This window comes from Lepisma saccharinum, chromosome 12 (genome assembly GCF_977018435.1).
Source record: "Lepisma saccharinum chromosome 12, izLepSacc3.1, whole genome shotgun sequence".
Lineage (NCBI taxonomy): Eukaryota > Metazoa > Arthropoda > Insecta > Zygentoma > Lepismatidae > Lepisma > Lepisma saccharinum.
The window spans coordinates 25,963,593-25,987,374 of record NC_139240.1 but is presented as its reverse complement, the minus strand read 5'-3'; the positions used below and the strand labels follow the sequence as shown (position 1 = coordinate 25,987,374).

Genomic DNA, 23,782 nt, shown 5'->3' with positions numbered 1-23,782 from the left:
GATTATAATTATTCTTTCGTTGCTTGTGTAACCACACATGTATGTTTTCCAGTGACTTATTGCAAGGGTTGGTAGGGCCCCCTTGATGGCGCAGTTGTAGAGTCCTCGCATTGTAATCAAGGGGTGAAGGCACATAGTGGTTCGGATTCCAGTTTAAACTGTGGGTCCAGTCCTGATTAGCTTTACTGTGCATAAAGTGGATTTAAAACAACAAATCAAAATTAAAAAATAAAATTATTGCAATGGTTGGCTATTGTACTTGACCCAATAAAATAAACTTATTGCGTGAGGCAGATTCACGTGAACCAAAAATAGCCCCCAAAAATTAATTTACCTCAAAATGACAAAACGGTATTTACTTGTGTAAATTTTTGATTCATCGAAAAGTTTGATAAGGAGTTAAATAGTATAAAGGTAAAAGTTATTTGTTGCAAATAATACTACTTGCCCGGAGATATGATAATCTACATAGGCATCATGCCAGCATTATACTTATTTTAGCATGTGTTGGGCTCTGATTCGGGACTGGTTGTAACTGTTTGCATATATGCAGTTTACTGCCACACAAGCGGTCATTCGTCAATCTGGTCACAAACTACACAAGCTGGAAACATTGTTAGGATGCAATGGCGACACCAACCCTGCCTGTTTATGACCTGCGAGGGGTGGAAATGCCACTCCCTCAAAATTTCTAGAAACATCGAAGTGCTCGGTTCCTACACTGACATCCACTATAGGCAACATCTGCTGCCTAATTGGTATAACTTGACAAGTTTAAAAACAAGATGCTGCAATCCATTGTTTGCGCACCTCACATCACATTTCCCCACTCCATTGTCTGCGGCGACGTTCATTCGCAGTGTTGCAAACTGGAGGGAGCTGAAACCTCTGAGAATTTTCAACGAAATTTGAATGGGAAAGGCATGAATTAGTATCCCGTCACCTACGCTACCTATTGATTGCGCTAAATTCTAAATACATTTTGATATTTTCCCTTCAAACCTTAAATGAATGAAGTTATATTAGAGATATTTCTTACCAGCATAAGAAATGTATGAAATAAAACGATAGAAAAATGAAAAATATATAAACGATAGAACTGAGCTCACCTTCTAAATGTTTTCCAGTTCTCCTTATTCAGTTTCACTCTCCCACTCATCCGAGTCTGTGTCTACCAATGAATCTGTGTCCGTGTCTGAATCGGCTTCACCAAGTCTAATTATCAGTTCATCTACACGCTCGTCCATAAGTCCATCTCTTTCAATGTAAGAATCTTGCAGCCAAGAGTAAAGAGCATGAACATTTCAATGCTTTAGAAAAGAACACAGGCAAGCGTGTTATCAGATTGCATTCTCGTAGTGATTGTTGTACGATAAACAAACGAACCACCACCCCACTAGTTAAAAAAAACAAAAACTGGCCACTGCTCGTTGTCACATTCAGAAAATGAAGTCATTCGCCCTGTAGTTTCTCTTCGTTATAAACCTTAGTTTAGTTTAGTTTAGTTTAGTTTGTTTGCGTCCAAGGACTACCGGTGTGTACAAATTACAGTACATGGTAATATAGGACATGTCAATACTTACATTACAATACAATATTACATTAATAGATTTTACAAATACAAAATATATAGCCAAAAATTGTAAAAAAAAATTGAGTCTTACTCTGGTCTTATCAAAATCACAAAAAAATATAACATGAGAAGATATAGAACATTGCAGCCTAATTCTAGGTGATACTAATTATCCACTTTCATTTGACATTTAATTTTACAAGAATAATATGTGATTATACTACATTATGTACATTTGTCTTATGTAAAAGTCGCTTCCATGTATTCAGCTATAGAATAAAAAACATGCTTCAGAAGCTTTGATTTTATCTTGTGCGTAATACTACAGTTTACGATCGGCACACCGCACGCATTTTCAAAGGCCGGATTAAATAAAACGAACCACTGATATTATAGAAGCCTGCATGCACCGTCACGCTAAACAGTGAAAATTGTTTGTTATATTTGTTTTAGCTTAATTTTGCTGAGTTGGTACCACTGGTACTCTCAACGCCAGACCAGTGAGTAGAAGAGTGGTGGGGAGGATGACGTAATAGGAAGTGCTCCGCAGCGATCTGTGCATATCGGGACTTAACTTGTCAGGCTATAGCCATAGTCAAGGTGAAGTGATCAGCATGAGACTCCAGCCAGTACTCGTTCCCCCAGATTCACCAGAGCCTCTTTGATTAGAGGTTTGGTGATAATTGGAGCTGGGATGTTGCCTGAAAACTCCACCTGAGATCACTCACTCCGGAAATCAACTACACGTTCTGTAAAAACAACCCATGCAGCCTTGTAACTCAGTCCCATAATTGCTGTAGAGAATGGGTTCCCAGAGTACATTGTGCTGCATGACGGCGTACTCTAGCAGACAAAATATCAACTTCTACATCAGTGTGTGTGTTCATTGTAACATCTGGTGTAGAAAAAAATATTACTGAGGAGTCATGGTACTGACTAATAGCCTTCATACCAAGCAAATGCAAAGAAATAAACAGTGCAGATGCAATCTTATGTCATGGAGGATAAATGTTATCCTTCATTCGCCGTTGAGGTGTGCCTGGGAACACTGAAGCAGCCTTTCTTTGTTGGTGGCTTCTATACTCCATGAGGCCTTAAAAAGATCGCTTCGCGGGCTTGCAGCAGACGACAATATCGGGGTGTGTCTGCGAGAACCAATCAGATCCGCGAATGAGCGAGCCTGGTTGCCACAGCTAGCTGGCTGCACCCTTCTGGAAGGGTGAGTGACCTCTGCCTGTTGCTACCTCGGCCTGTTTGTTCGGCTGAGGAACAGACGACATGAGAGTATCGGCAACAGTGTGCGAGCGATGTCTGCTGTTAGCCTGCGAAGCGGCCTTTCTAAGACCTCCTGCAGTATAAGCTGCACAATTAGGATAGTTATTTCTGTAGGAAGAGGGAAGGGTTGTTTTATATATGAAAAGGCAATATCATAAAATTTATGTACCTTACGGTTGTATTTCAGAAGCATTCTGCATCCTTGTCTCGTGGTAGTGAAGAAACTGTGCCTGCTCCAGTATCTGATACGGGTTTCCCTCTTCCAGAAGTGACAACAATAAAGTCTGAAATGGAAAGTGCTGATTCATTAGTTTGTGAACAATCATCTCTGGAGAATGTTTGGCTTCCAGACGAGTCATGTGTCAAGACTGAAACCAAATCATTCGAAGATCCTCCTAATGTTGACATCAATTTATCCAGTCAGTACATTGATGAAACTTTAGTTGTTAAAATTGAAAGTGAGAGTGATGAAAAATTGATGCATTTTGAAGGCACAAGTGAGGAAGGTCCTAGTGAAAGTGAAGGATTTTATCCGTATGACTGTAAACAATTTGTGGAGAAAGTGCCAGCTGAGGATAGTGACAATGATGCGTTAGTATTAAGTGATGACGAGGACAGGAAGAAGAATGCAGTGATCACCGAAGAAGTGGAAGGCCAAGGGACAGATCCTGGAGAAAGGTAGGTGCAGGAAATTTTAGTACAAGGATTGAAAGCGAACATGACAGTACTAAAGTTCAAAATTGGACCTTATTACGTACGAGTTACAATGCAATTAATTTATTGAATATTGCCACCAATGCTGCAGTGGTAGTGGGTTATTCCATACAAGATCATCCAGGTATCCACCCCACCATCTCAGATTTGGATGAAATTTCGTGTGTGATACCTGTGGATAAATATATTAACCCATTTTTTTCATTTTAGGAATATCAACTCTAGTTTGAAATTTATAGTTCTTTAAAATTTTCTGCCATTTGATGGAATTTTTTGTGAATTTACATGCTCTACTTCACATTGCTTAAAAGTTTCAGACCCAATTATTAACATGAAAGTTTGAAATTTATCATAATACTTAATCAAAATTTTATATGGCGTTTAATATGCACATATTTGCTTTTGTAACTTTTCTATTAATTTTTACAAACTTGGACTTATTCCCATCAGTGTTGGATATTTTGCCTGTTTTTTGTATAAACAAAATACAACTGTGTGGTTTGCTGTTTATGCAGATATTCAAGTTTGTAAAATATAGACCATTGTGAACCACACAATGAAATGCATGGTTTTTACTAAGCACAAGTAGAAGCACCTGTTCAACCATATTCTGGAAGTATGTACGTGGGTCATTCCACGTCAAATCAACGAAAATAAATGCACCTTTCAGATTCATGTCAAGAGTGAGGCAGTCAGAAATGATGACAAGAGATGTATGCATCAATGTTTTTATTGTTGGATCTTGGAAATAGATTGTGAAGGGGTGAACTGTTGCCTGGGCATTGTTCCAGTGGAAACCTTGGGCTGCATCCTGGAGAATGAATGAATAGTTGTCAGCAAAGTCGCAGATTACAAGATAACCACCTTCTTTCAGAGATTGCTTCAGATGGGTGAGGTAACTGGACTGTTGACTAGCAAGAAATGAGTGTTGAAGAAGTTTCGGAAGTTTTTCAAAAGTATACTGATGAATTCTTCAGTAGGTTTGACTAATGTCTACTAATACACAAAAAATAATTTGTAAACTAAATGTGAGGAATACTGCAATCTCTGAGGTCAGTAACACACTGACAAGATGGCATACAACTTTCCGTGCGATGAAATGTACAAAAAGAATATGGAAACTAAATTTGAAAAAATCCTTCGTTGCAGTTTTACCTGGTGCCGGAATCAGCAAATAGACATCTCCATTTCTCCACACATCTTTCATATGACGTACTGAAAATATGCTTCCAACATGTGATTCGCTCTGTGTGCGTAAAGCTTAATGCCCACTGAGACGTGGAGAGACACGGAAGCAGAACCCAACTGATGCATTTCCGACGTCTCAGTGGGCGATAACCTTCAAGATAACCTGCAGACTTCTGGGACGGAAATTTTGTGCTTCTGTTCCCCACGTTTCCCTGTAGAGGGCATTACACCATTCAATTTCAGTGGAAGCAGACAACAGAAGTCCTGTTGCCACATTACTCAGTGTTTCTCCGCATCTCAGTCAATGGGTGGTGTGCTTAAAAGGCATTGTTGACAAACTGTGATTGTACGTCTCACACTGAGGACTGTAGCAGCGGCACTGCTCTAAGCATAACATAAACTCGTTCTTCAAGGTCATACCAATCACTACTGGCAGACTTGACAACTAATTCAGATGAATGCCTTAGAAGCTTTTTTTTTTTAAAGTATGAGTGTGGGGACTTTTCAAACGCACTGTATGAATGCTAGAGCGCCAAATTATACGTGTTCTTCAGTACTGACTAGGCTATAAGCCTATGGTCGAAAAAACAATTTTAATTTACCAAGAAGAAAAAATGAGTGTAAATACACATTTTTTATACAAAAACTGACATTTGTCGGATCCTCACACGTGCAACGGCAGGATGCGAGTGTTCAAAATGATACCTACATATTGCCTGAGTATTTGTTCCATTCTTGTGTCAAGAATTTTGCACTTGTTGCCATGGACGTCCGCAGGATTTTTTCCAGGGAGGGGCAAGGAAGGTATTTTTTTCCAGGGGGGGTAAACAAGACACATTTTTTCCAAAAAATAGTGTTGTTCCCTAAAAAAATGTATACATTTGAATTTATGGTGTTCATACAATAATTAACACATAAATTGTGGCTAAAATGAAATTATATGTGTGAAATACATAATTTTTGGTTGACTTTCATTTTCCAGGGGTTGGCCACGCCCCCCCTTGCCCCCCCACTTCCGGACGCCCATGCTTGTTGCTGATACTTTTGTAGAAGGAAATATTTTCTAATGTAAAAGCCATGCTTGTTTTCTGTGGTAAATGTAAAATCCCCCTGAAGACTTATGTAGCACTCAAAATATTGTATCTCTGAACATTACCTGAGGTACAGTATGCTCCAAAAGTCTAAAATGTTCCATGTGGCATGTGTGTCACATGCCAGAGTTAGCTACCTGACCAAAATGTGACACACATGTCACATCAGAAGCTTAAGGGATAAAGGTACCTACACTTAAATTCAGTTAAACAAGCACCCACGTTTAAGTTAGTAACTCCAGCTTTGGAGGTGATCAAACATAAAAGTACATCTGAAGTAAAAGATAAACTATGACTTGCCATGGAATTTTATATGAATTAAACCATGGATTTTTATTTGTAAAATATGCTATCCATCTACATAAGTAATACCCACTACCATAAATTGTTCCTTGCACCAGTCTTTCCAATGATTCATGAGTTTGTTTTTTACTCAAGGTAATAAATCTGTGTACCATAATCTGTTGAAACTTATGTGTTGTAAATCTCTGGCTATATTAGCATATATGTCCACTCGTTCATTTCCCAAATTAATATATAATTATATGCTTTAACATAACTAAATTGTATATCAATGTTCCTTTTACGAGCCAATTGAACTTGTTGAATTATTAGAATATTGAATATAAACTCATGGCATAATTTAGGATAAGATGTAGATAAAGCTTGTAATACATTCAAAGCATCTGTAAGATAAGATTTTTTTAATAACCATCGGATATTCTACTTTGTACAGCTCAGTATAATGCTTAACTTTCCACAGTGAAAATTGATGAATCTATAGGTAATCTAAACTGCTTGTACTTTTTTTCTCTGGGATGTAATAGGCGCATCCTACCCCTTGGTTATCCTTTGAACCATCAGTGTATATAATTACGTGTGTTGGCCATTTTTCTCTGTACAATGCATGTAGTCCTAGATCTCTGAAGTGTATTGTACATTGTGTTTTTAATGGTCAGACGAAGCAAAGTAATAAAAATTTTGCATTGTAAATATTTTAGAGAAAAAGTAAAAATGAGTCAGAATATTCGCATCTTTGTGCGAAATTAGTCAAATGATGCCATGATACAGATAGAAATACGCAAGAGATTCGCTAAGTTTAGCACATCAAAATGGGAGCCCAGTTCTACCACCCGTGCCCAACCTTTCCACTATGTTTCCTGTTGACTACAATGGTGTCAGGCAGCCCAAGTCATCACAGCAGGTCTGCGAATCCAAAGTCCTTCGACCGCTGGTTTCTACCGCTCTTGAAGGTCTGGTCATAAAATACCTTTTTCAGTCCCCATGTTTACAACCACAGTAGGCTTTCTGTGACCGGATTTTGGAGGCAATACGAAATTCGGGGAGAGAGGTTTAACAATTTTTCCATTTTTCAGGTTATCTGAAATTTTGTATTTTGTATAGGATTTGCTCTCCCAATTTTTCGTAACTTCTCATCTGACGAAAATATATGGTAAACAGACTCAAAAATTTTTCGTTTTCTTCAGATAATCTACACATGCTAATTACTGTCAGATATTATCATCACTCAGATACTAGAATATGAATCATACAACATAATGCATGACCTTTGTGTTTATCCTGGAGAAATATCCCCCCTCCCCCCACCTCCTGACATTTGGCAAGTCTTGCGATGACTACGTAAAAATGTCACGCTTTGCCACTGTTAATGGTATATCAAGTTGATAAATCAAAGGATGTAGGAGAGTGAAAGGCTTGGACCGAAATTCTGGGTCTAAGTAATGGCAGTATACAAGGAAATATGAGGTTGTTTGTGGATTTATAACATCGGCTTCAGTCCATTGTTTTTGTATTTCAAACAGTTTATTAAATGGATGAGGATGATTTTCCCAAGATTTAAGGAGGAATTTTATTGTTAATTGAATCCACCTGTGTCTCAGCATGTTTCTTTGTTCTCCATATAAACACTTACATTGGGGCTTGATTGCATGAGACCTAAAGAAATTCGCAATGCTTTTCTTTGTAATATGTCTATTTTGTCGAGTAGACTGGATCTTGCTTCCCGGTAACTAAAAGCTGCATAACCCAGAAATGAACGAAAAGCATTTTTATAAAAGAGAAGTAAAATTTTTGGGTGCCTACACCATTTAGTTGTTGTCATACTACAGAGTATATTTAAAAATATCTAAATATTTGTAAATTGCATAATGAGTGTATTCCATGTAAAGCATTTATCAAAATACACACCTAAATATTTGTGAGTATCTGTCACTGGGATGTCGGAAATTTGTAGGTTGATGATTAATTTCTGCATTTTTATTACGTCTTGGGTTGCATCATCTGTAGTTATAAAAACAAAAATCATGTGCATATTGTACTATCTGGAATGGATAAAGAGCTAAGGCATGCATTTCATTAGTGTAAATATTAAATAATAAAGGACTCTATGGTGCACCTTGAGGAATTCCATTTGAAGTAAAGCGAGGGTCACTAAGTTTTTCTGAGAACCATCCATGCATCTTTCTGTTGGAATATACGTAGGTTCCATATAATTAACAATAGTTGGGGTGAATATGAAGGTTTTCTAATTTATTGAAGAGCATATATAAATTCATTGAACCATATGCTTTTTCTAAATGTATAAAAAGACTAACAGTATGATCGATTAAATTTACTATTTTGAATTGGAGCACTAAGGATGGCTATTGCATCTTGACTGCCATAATTAATTCTAAAAAGAAGTTGAGTAGGATAAAAAAACGATAACGTTCTAGTGTCCAGGTAATTCTGAAATAGATTGTTTGCTCGAATATTTTTTCTAAGACTGAAATTAGCACTATGGGTCTGTATGATGTTGCGCAATGAGGTTGTTTGTGCACTTTCAGAACTGGGAGAACTACGTAATTTTTACGTTCCCTTGGTACTATAGCAGTACAGAATATGTTGCAAGTATATCTAAACCTGCTTCCGGTAAATATCTTATAGCTTCATAAGGTATTCCATCCAAGCCTGGTGCTGTGAGTTTAGCATCATTCATTATATTTTTTAGTTCCTCTGTAGTAACAGGAGGGAATTCTTCTGTAAAATTTGAATTATTGTCCTCCATTTTATCATATGGAAGATGTACCGATGGCGGAATCAATTGCATTAAAAATTGGTACTGCCAGCTATTATCTATTGGCTGTTGACGAGGTGAATGTGGTTTATGTGAGGAATTAAATTTATGCCACACGTTTCGGGATAATTCCTGCATGTGTACTGAATTGCAATATTTAATCCACGCTTGACGTTTGGCTTGCAGAAATATTTTCTTTGCTTGTGCTATTGACTTTTTCCATAATATACAATTTTCAAGGGTGGGGTATGATACAAAATGAAACACTCTCTTTTTTCGGTTGGTTTTTGCCGTCTCGCACTCTGTGGTCCACCAATGTATTTTTTGAAATATTGTTTGCGAAAAATTGATTCTGTGAACTAAGAATGTCTAACACTTCTGTGATGATTTGGAGTAATGTATTGTATGTAATCGGTTGAGAGGAATTTATTCGTTTTTTTAGTATATGAGAATCTATTAGTACTTTATGAGAGGAATTTATTCGATTTTTTTTGGTGTATGAGAATCTATCAGTACTGTATATGATCCATGATAGATTATTAATTTTAAAGAGAATTATTGGAAATATGATGTGTGGGATTGGTTGTGATGATAAAAATTGGGCATTATCATAAATGGGAAAATGATCACTGCCATGAAGTTCCTCCGCTGTGGTCCACTGTAATTTGGGGAATAATGACACTGATATTATTGTAAGGTCCATTGATGTGGAGTTTTTTCCATTGCATGGAATATGTGTGGGCGATCCATCATTTATGACAATAAATAGTTGTTTTCTATCTAGTCAGCAATGCTGGACCCAAGTCTATCTGATGTGTGTGTCCCCCAAATGACATGATGATTATTAAAGTCACCAGCAATAACGTATGGACTAGGGGTATCAATGCTTCTAACTCTGAAGGTTTTTATATTCTGAGAGTTGTAATTTGATGGAATATAAATATTGATTATTGTTATTTTTTGTCCTTCTATGGAGATTTGGATAGTCCGTGCTTGTATTTTGTAATCGCGGAAGAGTTTATGATGTTTGGATAATTGTACTTCCTGATATGGTATTGATTCATGGACATATATGCTAATACCTCGTTCAGGGTGGGCCTAAACAATAGTGAACAATTCTGTATGTTTCATATTGTCTGCCTTTAGTTTCCTGTAAGCATAGTATTAACCCTCGGATGCATGTGTGGGGTCATTTTGACCCCACTGTCTGGTTATTTCCTGGTATTATAATAAAATCTAAATAAAAAGTTCTGATTTTCTGTGACATCTTACCATGCTACTTCAGCTATAGGAACATGTATAAATACATTTCTTACAATTTATTTTTAATTACATTTTTAACGTTTTTTTTAACAATACCCCTCCTTTCCATGTGTGGGGTAATTTTGACCCCAGCCTGAAAACATTCATAAAGGGAAATTGATCCTACATATTGTGATCAATTATGGCCAAACTAAACTAAATCATCTCAAGGTCAACCACCCACCCTGCCATGACTCACTGCAAAGTGCGCATGCGCAGATGTATTTGGCGCGTATCGAGGCGAACTGAGAGAAGTTGGGATGTTCCTGTTCGTGAGCTATTTCTCAATTAATTCTCCTACCCGAAGTACAAAGCAACCTTTGGAGTAAATCGTGTCGATGACATCAGAAGACTACTCTGATCTGATGACACATACTGGCACTGCACGTCTGGAGACTGATCACATGGCTGCATTTCAATATATGTGGACACTTTTTTGTCAAAAACTGTCGCAGAATCATGGTACCCGGCGTCTTTCTTACGACTGATGAATAGTTAGTGCCTTTCCGTGGGAGATGCAAGTTCGTGCAATACATGCCAAGTAAACAAGCCAAATACGGCATCAAGATCTTCTGGTTGTGCGATGCTAATAACTTTTACGCCAAAGACGGTCTAATCTACTTGGGACGACAGCCAGGAGAGCCAGTTCAAAGAACCTCCGCAGCAACGTCGTGAAGAAACTGTGCTACACACTGCGGAATTCTGGAAGAAATATCACAACTGACCAATTCTTCACTAGTCGTGACTTGGCTAACGATCTCCTGTTACAAAATGTAACCATTGTCGGAACAGTAAGGAAAAACAAGCGTGAAATCCCACCTACACTATCCAATATCAAGACAAGACAGCCTTGCACATCACAATTCGCCTTCCATGAAAATGAGACCCTGGTAAGCTACTTGCCGAAGAGAAACAAGAATGTCATTCTACTCAGAACCATGCATCATGACATACACATGATGATGATGATTCTAAGAAGAAGCCACAAATCATAAAGTTTCACAACCAAACAAAGAGTGGAGTAGATGCCATGGACAAACTGCTTCAAACGTACATCTGCAGAACACAAGACACTTGGATGGCCAGTGGCCCTCTTGGATCCCACTTTAAGCTGTAGGTCCAGTCCCGATTAGCCTTACTGTGCATAAAGTGGACTTAAAACAACAAATCAATCAATCAATCAAGCCAGTGGCCCTCTTCTATAATGTAATCAATGTAGGCGTTCTCAATGCATACACGTGCTACTTGTCTGAGCATTCTGATTACCAATCAGGCGTCAGTCACAGACGCCGTATGTTCCTTATCGAGTTGGAGAATGAGTTGATTCTTTCTCACATGCGGGGGAGGTGCCAAAGCTTGAACCTGAAAAAACCAGTAACCGAGGCAATGAAACTTTGCGGCGTAGTAAGGCAGGCACAGAGACTGGAGGAAAGATCTTCAAAGAAAAGAGCAAGATGCCAGGTCTGCACAAGACAAGAGGACAGGAAGACGACAGAACGTTGCAGAAGATGTGGGAAACCTGTGTGCAGGTCCACAGCAGTGTGACTGTGGTGTGCTCAGAATGCGAGTGAGGTGTATTTAATTGCCATGAGAGGCCGGCGCATTCTTTTTTATTTCTTTTTTATTATTATTTTTATTTTTTTTTAAATTTATTTGTTCTAGATAAAATAATATTTAGTGCTGTATTGTGTTATCTCTAAAATACTGTTTCTTAGGTCAACTGAAGTTCTGATAATTGCGAGCGAAGTGTAACTACCATTATTATGTAGAACAGTGAATTGTCAATACATTGTTATTTTTTGGGAGGGCTCTTAAATAATAATAATAATAATAATAAAAGGGTAATTGTTTCCTATGTTATATTCAGATAAATTATTGATCAATAAACCATATTAGCTGAACTATTTACTCTGTCGTACTTAGTTCAATGCATAATTGCATTGGGGTCAAATTGACCCCACATATGTAAAGTTGTAAAAAAAAAGTGACATGCATCCGAGGGTTAAAGGATGATATAACTACAACCTTGGTGACAATGAAGTTCGACCAGAAAGGAATACGTGATTAAATGCACAGAGGCATAGGCGGTGGAATGGGTGACCCGCAGAAGTGACGCATGTGTGTAAGAGGAGGCGTGTGAGCAGGCAAGAATCGTAATCCCAGCATGTTGCACCCAAGGTCACGTAAAGAACGAAAACGGGGAACTATATGCGTGACATTGAACTTCGACCAGGCACCAGACCCATACGGAAAATTCCAGATAGTGGCGCATTCAACGGAAGCATGACGTCACGGACACGATAAGGGAGTCTGCCGTATATAAGCGCGTGCTGTGCACAGAGGAACCGCAGTGCATCATCACCATGGCCAGGGGCAAACCTATTGACAACACCGTGAGGAGAAGAGAGGTGGTGTTGCAACGGGATGGACTCAGTGAACGGGAAATAGGGCACCAACTGAACTTACCCAAGTCAACCATCCACTGCATCACCAAACACCACCAAAATACGGGTACTACAGAGCCAGGTAAGGTCCCCGGTCGAAAACGCCTGCTGAGCGTGCGTGACCTACGAATATTTAGGTGCTATATCCAGACCAACAATCATGTTTCTGTGGCCGAGTTACGACTGTGGACTCGAGAACGCTTTCACATTGAAGTGTCAACCAGAACCATTCGCCGTTACCTGCAGCGATGCGGTTACCGAGTGTACAAGGCGAAACGTAAACCCTTCCTTTCCATGTTGAACAAAGGCAATCGACTACGGTGGGCACGAATGTACCGGGGATGGACATTTCGGCAGTGGAACAGGGTTTTGTGGCTGGATGAATCCATTTTCAATGTTGTGTACGGGAAAATACGGAAAACAGTCATTTGCCGGAAGGAGGAACAGAATGAAGCAAAATGTTATGCACGTCGGGTACAGAAACCTGCGTCAGTGATGGTATGGGGATGCATGACGGCATCTGGGGTTGGCCCACTACACGTCTGCGAGGGCATTGTGAATGCACACGCCTATACACGCATACTGGAGCGGCATCTTCCCACAGTGCGAAGGCACCTGTTCCACAGCCGGCGTCTCATCTTTCAACACGACAATGCCAGGCCTCATACGCGTGGCTGACAAGAGAATGGTTGACTCGCCATCATGTGCGAACTCTGCCATGGCCACCATCGAGTCCCGACCTCTCGCCCATTGAGAATGTGTGGCGTGTTCTTAAGCGACGTGTGCAACAGAGGGGACCCACGACAGTGGCTGCTCTTATCGCCTGCCTGCAGGAGGAATGGCACCGCATCGATGTGGAATACCTTGAACGACTCGTCCGCAGCATGCCCCGACGCATTGCCACAGTTATTCGCCGACGGGGCGGCGTCACACCATGGTAAACAGGATCCCCTCTAACAGTGGTCGAACTTCAATGTCACGTGTAGATGGACGAAAATGTTTTATTTTGTGTGGACACCATACATTGCTGCGTTGCAGTGGAAATTTATGTTTTCCTATGTTCCATGTAGCCTGCTGAATAAAATATATTCAGCATATGCATGTGTTCTCCTTCTTTCACAATGCACTCCTATATTTGTGACTGGTCGAACTTCATTGTCACTAAGGTTGTAACTAACTCTCTAGCCTTCTCAAACCCTAAGGTTCATGTTTGCAGCAACACACGCCTTCCATCTGTCCCTATCCTGAGCAAGTTCTATATACTCTTTTCCATCCATAATTCCAATTTTTTTCCTGTCAATAGTTAATTAAATTACAAGGGACTCTACACCGATATCATTATTAACAAACCCGTCTAAAAATTTCCATTTAAGCGATTTAGATATGTATAAGCACACGCCACCTCTAGATTTGTTTAATCTACATCGAAGTAATGTGTAATTTTCAATGTCTACTATATTATTACTAATATTCGGTTTTAACACTAACAAATATAATCGTTCAGAATATTTATAATTACCGAAATATATGTTTTCTGTTGCAACTATAGTATATCGATATAGTAGAGTGCCACTTTATTTCTTTTGTACCTAGATCTATACCTCTAATTTTTTCCATTGCCCAGCTGGTACATATTTTTACCTTTTGGAATTTTCTTTGACTCAGATAATGTTCAGAGATAAATGCTTTTATTGCTACAAGAACTTTAAAATATATCATTAGTATTAATGAATACTAATTTTATGATGACTATATTGGAAAAGGGGGAGTGGTCATAATTAGATTCATTCTTTCCTTCTAATGTATTTTCAGAATCAATTCTGTAGCCTAAACATGAGTTTTGCCAAGGCAAAGTGACGTGTTCTTGTATGTAGACAAATGCAGTGAGTTTCCATTTTCAAAACAGAAAGGTGCTGTTGTAGTGGAGGAAGGGGAATGAGTTGTGTTTCGGTCATTGCAATAGAGTGTTCAAGAGAGCAGTGTGTTTTCACAGTCACAGCTTGACGGCCTGTCAACCAAGGAGTGTGAGTACATGGTCACTCTTGTTCTTTTGTGATGCCTTGAACTAAGAGGGTACACTTGTTCCAGCACTCGAGACCTGGCATTATGTGATTACATACTCATATTTTGATGGTGATCCTTACCTGTCTGTTCAAAACATATGATTGATTTGTTGTTTTCTGAATCTTTTATTTCTTGATTTAAGCAGTAACAACTGATTAACATAAAGTTGTTGTCTGATAAAAGGTTCCCAATTTATATTTGACATCATCTCTTTCTCTGCTTTTACTGAGCAATTTACCATTGACCACCGTTCAGCATATTAAGAAGAAGTTTTACAGAATATTGAGGCAATGAACCCCACCAGGCAACTCATATTTCTTCCTAGCCCAAAGATGAGTTTTCCCTCACCAGAAGGTGGCAAGATGCCCTGCATCACATTATTACATTATTAGATTGAGAGTCGTCATTTGATATACTTTGATAGCAGTGTTACCATCTGTGACTTCTTTTTGCTAGTTTTTGAGATGTCTACAAATAAATGATTCTTAACCAGAGGCAAACCCTGTTAGTAATGTTAAACATATGTTTGAAGTTACTAAATATGTTGGTAAAAAATTACCGAATTTAATAAATGTTACCATTTTTTGTTAAAAACATAACCAAACACATTAAGGCAGTACTAAAGGTGATTTTGCAGTAATTTTTCGATAACAGATTGCAGTACTGTTTGTCATGGCAACTGAGTGCCATGTTGCCAGATCTATGTGCATAATCAAGATAAGTAGAGACAGGTTGGTCGATCAGGTTATTTACTGATGGAAGATAACATCAGATTAATTAGTGTAATTTATACAAAATTTGTAGGGGTGCAGCAATGTTATTGATTTTTATGAGATCAGTTAGAAACTCTTTATCAGAACGAGTGTATCAGCAATAAAAAGTAGTAAAAGTCCAAAATATTCCAAAATATTAACAAAAAAATAAAAACATCTGTGTAGTTAGTTCATGCACCGAACAGAGCAAGTAAGTATAATGCAACTTTGTTTGAATCAACTGCTTCTTGCTATCTTGCCTACAAGATAATAGGTGTGTTTCACCTATGTCACAAACTGTTGAATTATGACTTCGAGCAGCCATGATTGAGACCAGTTCTTGTAAGCATACAGAATTGGAGCAGGCATGCGGAAGATAGTAACACAGATATTTGTGATTTAAAACAAACGTGCAGTTCATAGAGATGTAACAAACGTTACGTGGTGGATATTTCCTTGCAAACGACAAATAAAATTGACTGCAAACATGGCTGCTGTGTGCATCCTGACATCACATAAAACCCACCTATTGAAGATACTTACAGATAACCCATTTTATATAACACTACTTGATGACATTTCTCGCTTTTGTCAGAAATCTTTACCATATTTTCTTCATAACTTTGCAGGAGGAAGTTTCGTCTTCAGTATATCAATATTTCTCATAGTTACTCTCTAGTCATTCTCCAGTCCTTTGCTTATAAGTGATTAAAGATTGAGTTCTTTGGACTTACTATTTCTGGAGTTATGTTTCATTTTTAAAATATTTTACAGAAATACAACAATTTTGGAAAAAAAAATAAAACGCAAGAGTCCTGGGTCCACAATTGAAGTCAGTAAAACGTGTTTGTTCTAGGAATTTTTTGCTTGCATGTGATGGTGATTGTTAGTATTACCTCAAAATTTTCTTGGGTAGACATTTCAGGTTTAGATGATTTCCAAAATAGATAACATTTTCCAAGAGAAAGACAAAAGAGAATTGAGTATTTTAGAAACCACGTAATGTATTCGTTTTAGTTTCATAATATATGTTTTGAGAGTTTTTAAAATAGAAAATGGAGTCACAGACACAATATATTTTCTAGAGATGTTACTTTTTAAAGAAATTGATTGATTTGCTTTATCTTACTTCGTTTCTTGTGCAACTTTTGGCTAATTTGCAAAGATGTGGATGAGTGATGATATGATGAAATTGATGAATGGACACTCACAAACATCCATGCCCAGGCCAGGATCCGAACCCCCGACGGCTGGTGTTGTGGCACGATGTGCTAACCACACTGCGATGGAGGCCGGCTTTTTAAAGAAATAAAAACATTATGAATAAATGCTTAAAATTCACTCTTAATGCTAATTTTCTTCAGCTGCAAATTGGCAATATTTTCAAGCAAATGACAGACTGAAAGAAGGATGATTATTAAAATTGTAATAATAATAATAATAATATATTTTTATATAATTAATATTTAAATAATTATATAGATTATTAAATATTTTATAAATTAATATAATTTTTTTTTTTTAATTTTTGTTTTAAATCCACTTTATGCACAGAAAGGCTAATTGGTAACTATATCTACAACCTATTTCCATCACCAAAAATCAACAACTGCATGTGTCCCTACCTTATTTATATTAGTACACCTACGACATGAGTACAAACACATGCAATCTTCAACAATTATCTTGGGGAATACACAACTTCTTGGTTGATCAGCATTCCTACAAAAATATATTTTTCTAAACAAAAATAAAAGTCTGATCTTCATTTTTAAGTAACAGAGATTTAGTTTAAACGTTATTGCACATATATTTTTATGTATAAACATATATTAACTAAATTTTAATTTTATGTGACTTAAGGTGGTCATCGGTGAAAAGTGTTATCATTGTTATGAAACATATTTAACTAGTTTTATCAAATACAATGCAATAGTCCTTAGTTCAAAAAGTCAAAAGTACGTACAACAAATTCTGCTTACAGAGACTACTAAAATTAGATACTTAGGGTATCATCAAAATTTACGTTAATATTTTGTTTCAATGTATCTTGGTACTTTTTCTCCTCGTAACATGTAAATCATTATCTGTTTCTCTGAGAGGTATGCTTCTTGCTGTGCGACACTCATCATGTAGTTCAGGACGAACTTATGTCCTACGTTTTGGGGAAAAAATATCCCTTAAAATTGCAACTAACAAATATCTCAATGAGTTTGTTTGAGTTCGTGTTTTAAGTCCACTTTATACCTACAGTTTAAAGTGGGATCCGAACTACTGTGCCATGTGCCTCCACTGGGTATCGATCAAACCCGGGGCCCAAAATATCTCTGATTATTTGCCATTCATTAATACACAAGACAAACAAATCAAACCACATGCACTGTTCCTTTTTAGTAGCTCTAGAATATAATTCACAATTTCTGTATACATCATACTGCCTTCATCATAATTTCTTGAGCAGATTATGGACTCTTGATGTCTAGTAAATCATCTCCATTGCACCAAGTTGTCTAGAGAAACGAAACACAATGAAGGCCTATGCACTCCAAATAGCGTATTATACTCTGTTATGTAAATTACACACAATCCTCATTTATGATTTGTACAAGGTTTGTCCGGAAAGTAAAGATACAAACACATTTGCACTGTAGGGGAAAAATGTGTACCAAAGTTGGCAACACTGGCAATAACCGTGATCCATACGATGAGGATTGGGAGTGAGTCGTTAGTGCTGCGCTGAGTCTTGTGCGAGGAACACTCGTTGGAAATGGCAGCGGCGATACCGAATCCTGCCAAGTGCAAAGTGCACGCTGTGATCAGGTTTTTGCAGGCACAAGGAAACCGTTCATCGGAGATCCACCGAGAAATTGTGACTGTGTACGGAAACGTAATGAATCATCAAAATGTGGAGAAATCGTGCCGTGCCTTCGTAGAAGGTCGACGTGATGTTCATGATGAAGAGAGAAGTGGGAGGCCGTCCTTGATCACGGACGACCTTCGCAATCGTATTGTGTATATGAAGCAGAGGTGCATGCGAATAGGCAGGTGACAATTCGAGAATTGTATGTGATGTTTCCTGACAGTTCGAAAACCACTATTCATGAAGTTGTGAGTGGGTTAGGGTACAGAAAGTTGTGTGCACGCTGGGTCCCAAAACATTTGACTGACGAACACAAAACAATACGACTGGGATATGCACTGGACTTTCTTACTCGCTAACGCAGAAGAGGGAGATGCATTCCTGGACTCCATTGTGACAGGTGATGAAACATGGGTGTTCCACCATTAGCTTGAATCCAAGCAGCAGTCACTGCAGTGGTGCCATACTCATTCTCCAAAAGAAAAAAATCAAAACGTGAATTTCAACCCGCAAGCTGATGGCAACCGTTTTCTGGGATCGCCACGGCATCCTCCTGGTGGAATTCATGCTGCCTGGAAGAACAATTAATGCTGAAACCTACTGCCAGACTTTAAAAACATCTTCGACGTGCAATTCATGACAAACTGAGAGGCATGTTGTCAAGTGGAATCCGCTTTCTTCATGACAATGCCTGCCCCCATGCAGCGAATGTCACCAAGGATCTGCTTGCACAGTTTCAATAGGAGGTCCTTCACCATCCGCTATACAGCCCTGACCTTGCACCCAGCGACTACCACCTGTTCCTGTACCTCAAGAAAAATCTTGGTTGAAAACACTTTGTCGATTATGATGAAGTCGGGGAAGAAGTCACAACTTGGTTCCAGATGCAGGCGGCGGATTTCTACAATTCAGGGATACAAAAACTTGTTCCGCGTCTGAACAAATGTTTGGACAATGGTGGCACTTATGTGGAGAAATAGCCTCTGTATCAGTGCATCAAGTGTAACTTTAGTTGCGAGCAATACATTTCTTTTATATCTTATTTTTGGTTTGTATCTTTACTTTCCGGACAAGCCTCGTATTTCACAGCATCTTATCTGCAAACTGTGATGGTGGACAGCTGCCATTGTCAATCAATTTTGTTGTCCTCTTTTACAAAAGTTACTCTCAAATGCTTCTCTGAAAAAGAAGAATAAAAATAAAGTTAATATCGTGTATGAGTCAACTTATAATGCATTTTAAAAATATTTACATTTTCTTGTTACAACCTTAGATAAGTTAAATATTAATAATGAAATACAAAACTTACGTATCTTCTGTAAATGGACGTGAAAATAATAGATCTAAATAGTACTACAGCGGTTGACGATATCGTCTTGTAATTAAAGGGTTACTGGTTTGCTACACGGTAGGCGATCACTTCAATGCATCAGTTCCAACTTTATAATGTTTGTTAAACATTAATTTGTACCTAACAGGAACGTGCATAATAAATAATAGCAGCACTTATTGTTACATTCATAGATTGATTGATTTGGTGTTAAAAGTCCATTTTATGCACAGTAAGGCTAATCGGGACTAGACCTACAGTTTTAAGTGGAATCTGAACCAGGTATCGAAACCTCCACCAGGTATCGAAACCAGGACCTCTTGATTACAAGTGACGACGCTGCCACTGTGCCATTCATTGAAAAATACAAAATAATCGTTGGATATGTTTTCATATAATGTGGCAAGTACAATGCTTTATGGAGTCAGGTTCGTCCAGGTTCGAACCCTGGTTTCATTGTATTTATCCTCATCATTCATAATCCTCATAATGGCATCACACACCAAATAGAAATTTTAATGTACATTGACAAAATATTCAAAAATGATTTACTTTATGCTACTTATAGTTTTATATAAAAAATTGTCAATAAATTGCAGCGAATAAAAAAGTTGATCATATCGTTAGAAATCACAGAGTGAAATTTTGGCAACAGTGTATGCTAAAATTAGCACCACGATGATACGGCACTTCAAAAACCATGAACATAACCACTACTTTCTTAAGATATAAAAGGTGTTCGCCTTTTCACATAGTATTTCAGGTACTTTCGGCTACATACTGGATTTGTTGTTTCACAACAAAATCTTCCTTACTAGTCATAAAAGACAAAAATGCACCAGTCTTGACAAGAACTACCACTTCAACACCATCTGCATGCAGCAGTTTGAACCTGATGGAGACATTATATTTTCTCTTATTTACTTAAATGCCTTTAATTGTAACAAAATTATAGATATTCCAGATTCTAGTGAATAAAACAATCTTTCATGTCAGAAAATTTCTTCCTTACCGAATCTATATTAGTGCTACAGTTGTGTCTGGGAATTTTGGGCCTATTCTTTAACATAACATAAAATAAATCATTTTTTGTGTAATGGCAACACACACCAAATAGAAATTTTAATGTACATTGACAAAATCTTCACAAATGATTTACTTTTGGCTACTTGTAGTTTTATATATAAAAATTGTCAATCAATTGCAGTGAATAAAAAAGTAAAAAGGTAAAGTGCTCCCCTGTGCCTTGCACCATGCCATGAAGGCATATAGGGGGTGTGGAGTTAGGGCCCACACTTTCTTGATCACAGCCGAAGGTGTGGGTGATGTGATAAGCACCATGCCCCTGACCACCTTTACCCCCCAGAGTTTCCTCCAGGTACCCACTTTGTACGGTGCTGGTTGGATGCCAGAGCCGCTTGAACAGGTGTAAAGAATCCCGGTTCTCCCCCGCCAGGGATCGAACCTGGGTGTCTCACATGGTAGAAAGATGCCCTAACGACTGAGCTACCACGGCACATACAATTGCAGTGAATACACTTGCTTTTTATTTCAACCCATGGTGCAACAGCCTGTGAAGTCGATGGCCTACTTACTGACTGCTGTCCTCACTCCACATGCCTCAGCAGAGGTGGGCCATCATCCAACCAGTTACAGGATGATGTGTTGAGGCCACGACGAGTCATTGTTGTAGGTCTTCATGACTGGGTTATGCTACTCATTCCTAGCTTCCAAATATTCTCACAATTGTGGGTGGCCAACGGTCCCATGGACTGGTTGAAATCTCATGATAAAAGTTGAAACAATTCCCCCAGGAGACTTGAACCAGCATACGTCCCATAGCCCGAGCCCAAATCCTGATGCCTTTCACAGCCATTTGTAAGGAAACATATGTGTTAATTGTGGATTGAAAAATAAATTAAGTTAAATATGAATTTTAATAAGAAGGAAGTGTCATGCTTACATTTTAAATATCAGTATACTTTATGCAGGTGGAGAGTGGTGAGCAAAAATTAAGGAGCACTTTACAGTGATCACTTATAAGCATATTGAAAACTCATAAACCCTGAAATGTGGAGCTCCCATTTTCCATTTGTCCAATGTTACCTTCTAGAATGACTTTCTGTAATTTTACATGTAAATATGTTGAGAATATTTACAAAAGCATTATGTAATTTCTATAGCATTCATGCTTACAAGGAATAACAGTCTTATGTATTTGTGCCTAATAAATTTTATTGGAATGTACATATTGTGTATCTGAAAATATCATGCAAATACGGCACCTAAATAATTTTTTGAATATTAGGCATCCCCCCTTTCCGACGCCTGTGAATGAATTTCTCACACAAATGTTAAGCCTCCAGAGACTGATACTGAGCCTACAAGAGACTTATGAGTGTGAGACCATGTATGACCAGAGGTCGACCTTGAGTTCTGAGTCTGAGGCAGAGGCCATGTGAAGCTAGAAGCTGGCCTTGATCTCAGAGTCTGACCTGGAGCTTTGACACTGGCAGGGTGGCGACAGACCTGAAAAACTGGGAAAAGTCAGGGAATTTGATGTGTCAAAAAAAAGTCAGGGAATTTTGTCTTGATTGACTTTTTTAAAAAATTATTATTAAGATAAGTTGTGTTTATGAATGTGCAGTGATGTCTGGACACATTTTTCGCCTGTTCAAAATATTGAAATAACGCAAATTTGGCATAAAATGCGATTTTTTTGCGTTTTTAGCTATTTTTTTTAAAAAATGTCCTAAAACAGTGAAAAATTCCCTGAAATCCAAGATTCTTGTCTTTTCTAGGCTTAAAGAAACAAAATGTGCCATATTTTTTGTACATAAAATGTGCAAATTTTCCAACATTTTATTCAAGAGTAAACTATAGTGCTTGTTATGCATGGAATGCTTCCGAGAGCCACATTAAATCATGTATTTCCCACGATTTTTTCAACTTCTATGAAAACAATTTGCATCACAGGGCAAAGTGGCAGGGTTCTAACAAAAGATCGAGTGCATATCTACCATCACATGGGAGCTGCATCTTCTGTATTTGTCGCGCGAGATGTGTTTTGAATTACCAAGCTAAGTGCGCACCATTGGCATTTGTCGAGCGAGAAATACTGACTACTATGCGAGAGACCCGGCGTCGATCCCCTGCGGGGGAGAAGCAGAATCTTTTCCACCTGTTCAAACTGCTCCGGCACCCACCTAGCGTTGTATCAAGCCGGTACCTGGAGGAAACTGGGGCGAGGAGGTAAAGGTAGCCAGGAGCGTGGTGCTGATCACATCACCCCCAATTTCTGCCATGATCAAGAAAGTTTGTTGCCCTAACTCCACACCCCCTAGATGCCTTCATGGCTAGGTGCTAAGCAAAGGGGAGCACTTTACTTTTACTTACTCAAAAATCTGTTCCAACATATCAAACTGTCACGAAAATACGTAGACCATGTGACCTACAATTTAAAATAATAGTTTAAAAGCACAATGGAATCATTAGGTTTTGGTATATTTGGAAGAAAAATATTCTAAACAAAAATGCGAATTTTGAGAAACTTAACACTAACAAGTCAAAAAAAGATAATGCCACCTGAGATTGATTGGTTTAAAATTTTTGGGTGCATCGCCACTTATGGCCATTATGCACCCTTCAGTATGTATGGGGAAAATTCCATTTACGGGGAAAATTCCATTATCTAAAACCCTTACAAAATTAAAAAGGTGGTATGGAACATAAGTTTCCTGAAATAACTTCCAAGATATCAAACTCTCACGAAGAGGGGTAGGCCATGTGATTTACAATTTGAAACAGTAGTTTAAAAACACCATGAAGGTATAATTTCAGGTATTTGCCAGAAAATGCACTAAAACAAAAATGTGAATTTCAGGGAAAATAACACCGAATAGTAAAAAAATAAAAAATTACACGAATTTGAAAAAAAACAACACAAAAATCAAGGTCCCTACCTATTAGGCATAAAAAAAACAAGAATATCAGTTGTAATTTATTGCATTAATAACAGGGAGTCCTAACCTAATTTTCGGCATAATCACCACCTTTGTTCTGGCATTTGTCGTCACATGGCACTAAATTTTGTATGCTCATGGCATGTGTGTC

General features: G+C 38.1%; 1 protein-coding gene across 1 annotated transcript in view; it reads left to right on the top strand.

The window, feature by feature from the left end:
• Nucleotides 1-23,782, top strand: part of LOC145996279 (uncharacterized) — a 174,456-nt gene that overhangs the window by 37,248 nt on the left and 113,426 nt on the right. Inside the window, exon 3 of the mRNA XM_083132706.1 lies at nt 3,036-3,526. Coding sequence (XP_082988832.1) covers nt 3,138-3,526 — 389 coding nt within the window. The 5' untranslated portion in view covers nt 3,036-3,137. The remainder of the gene's footprint in view (nt 1-3,035; nt 3,527-23,782) is intronic.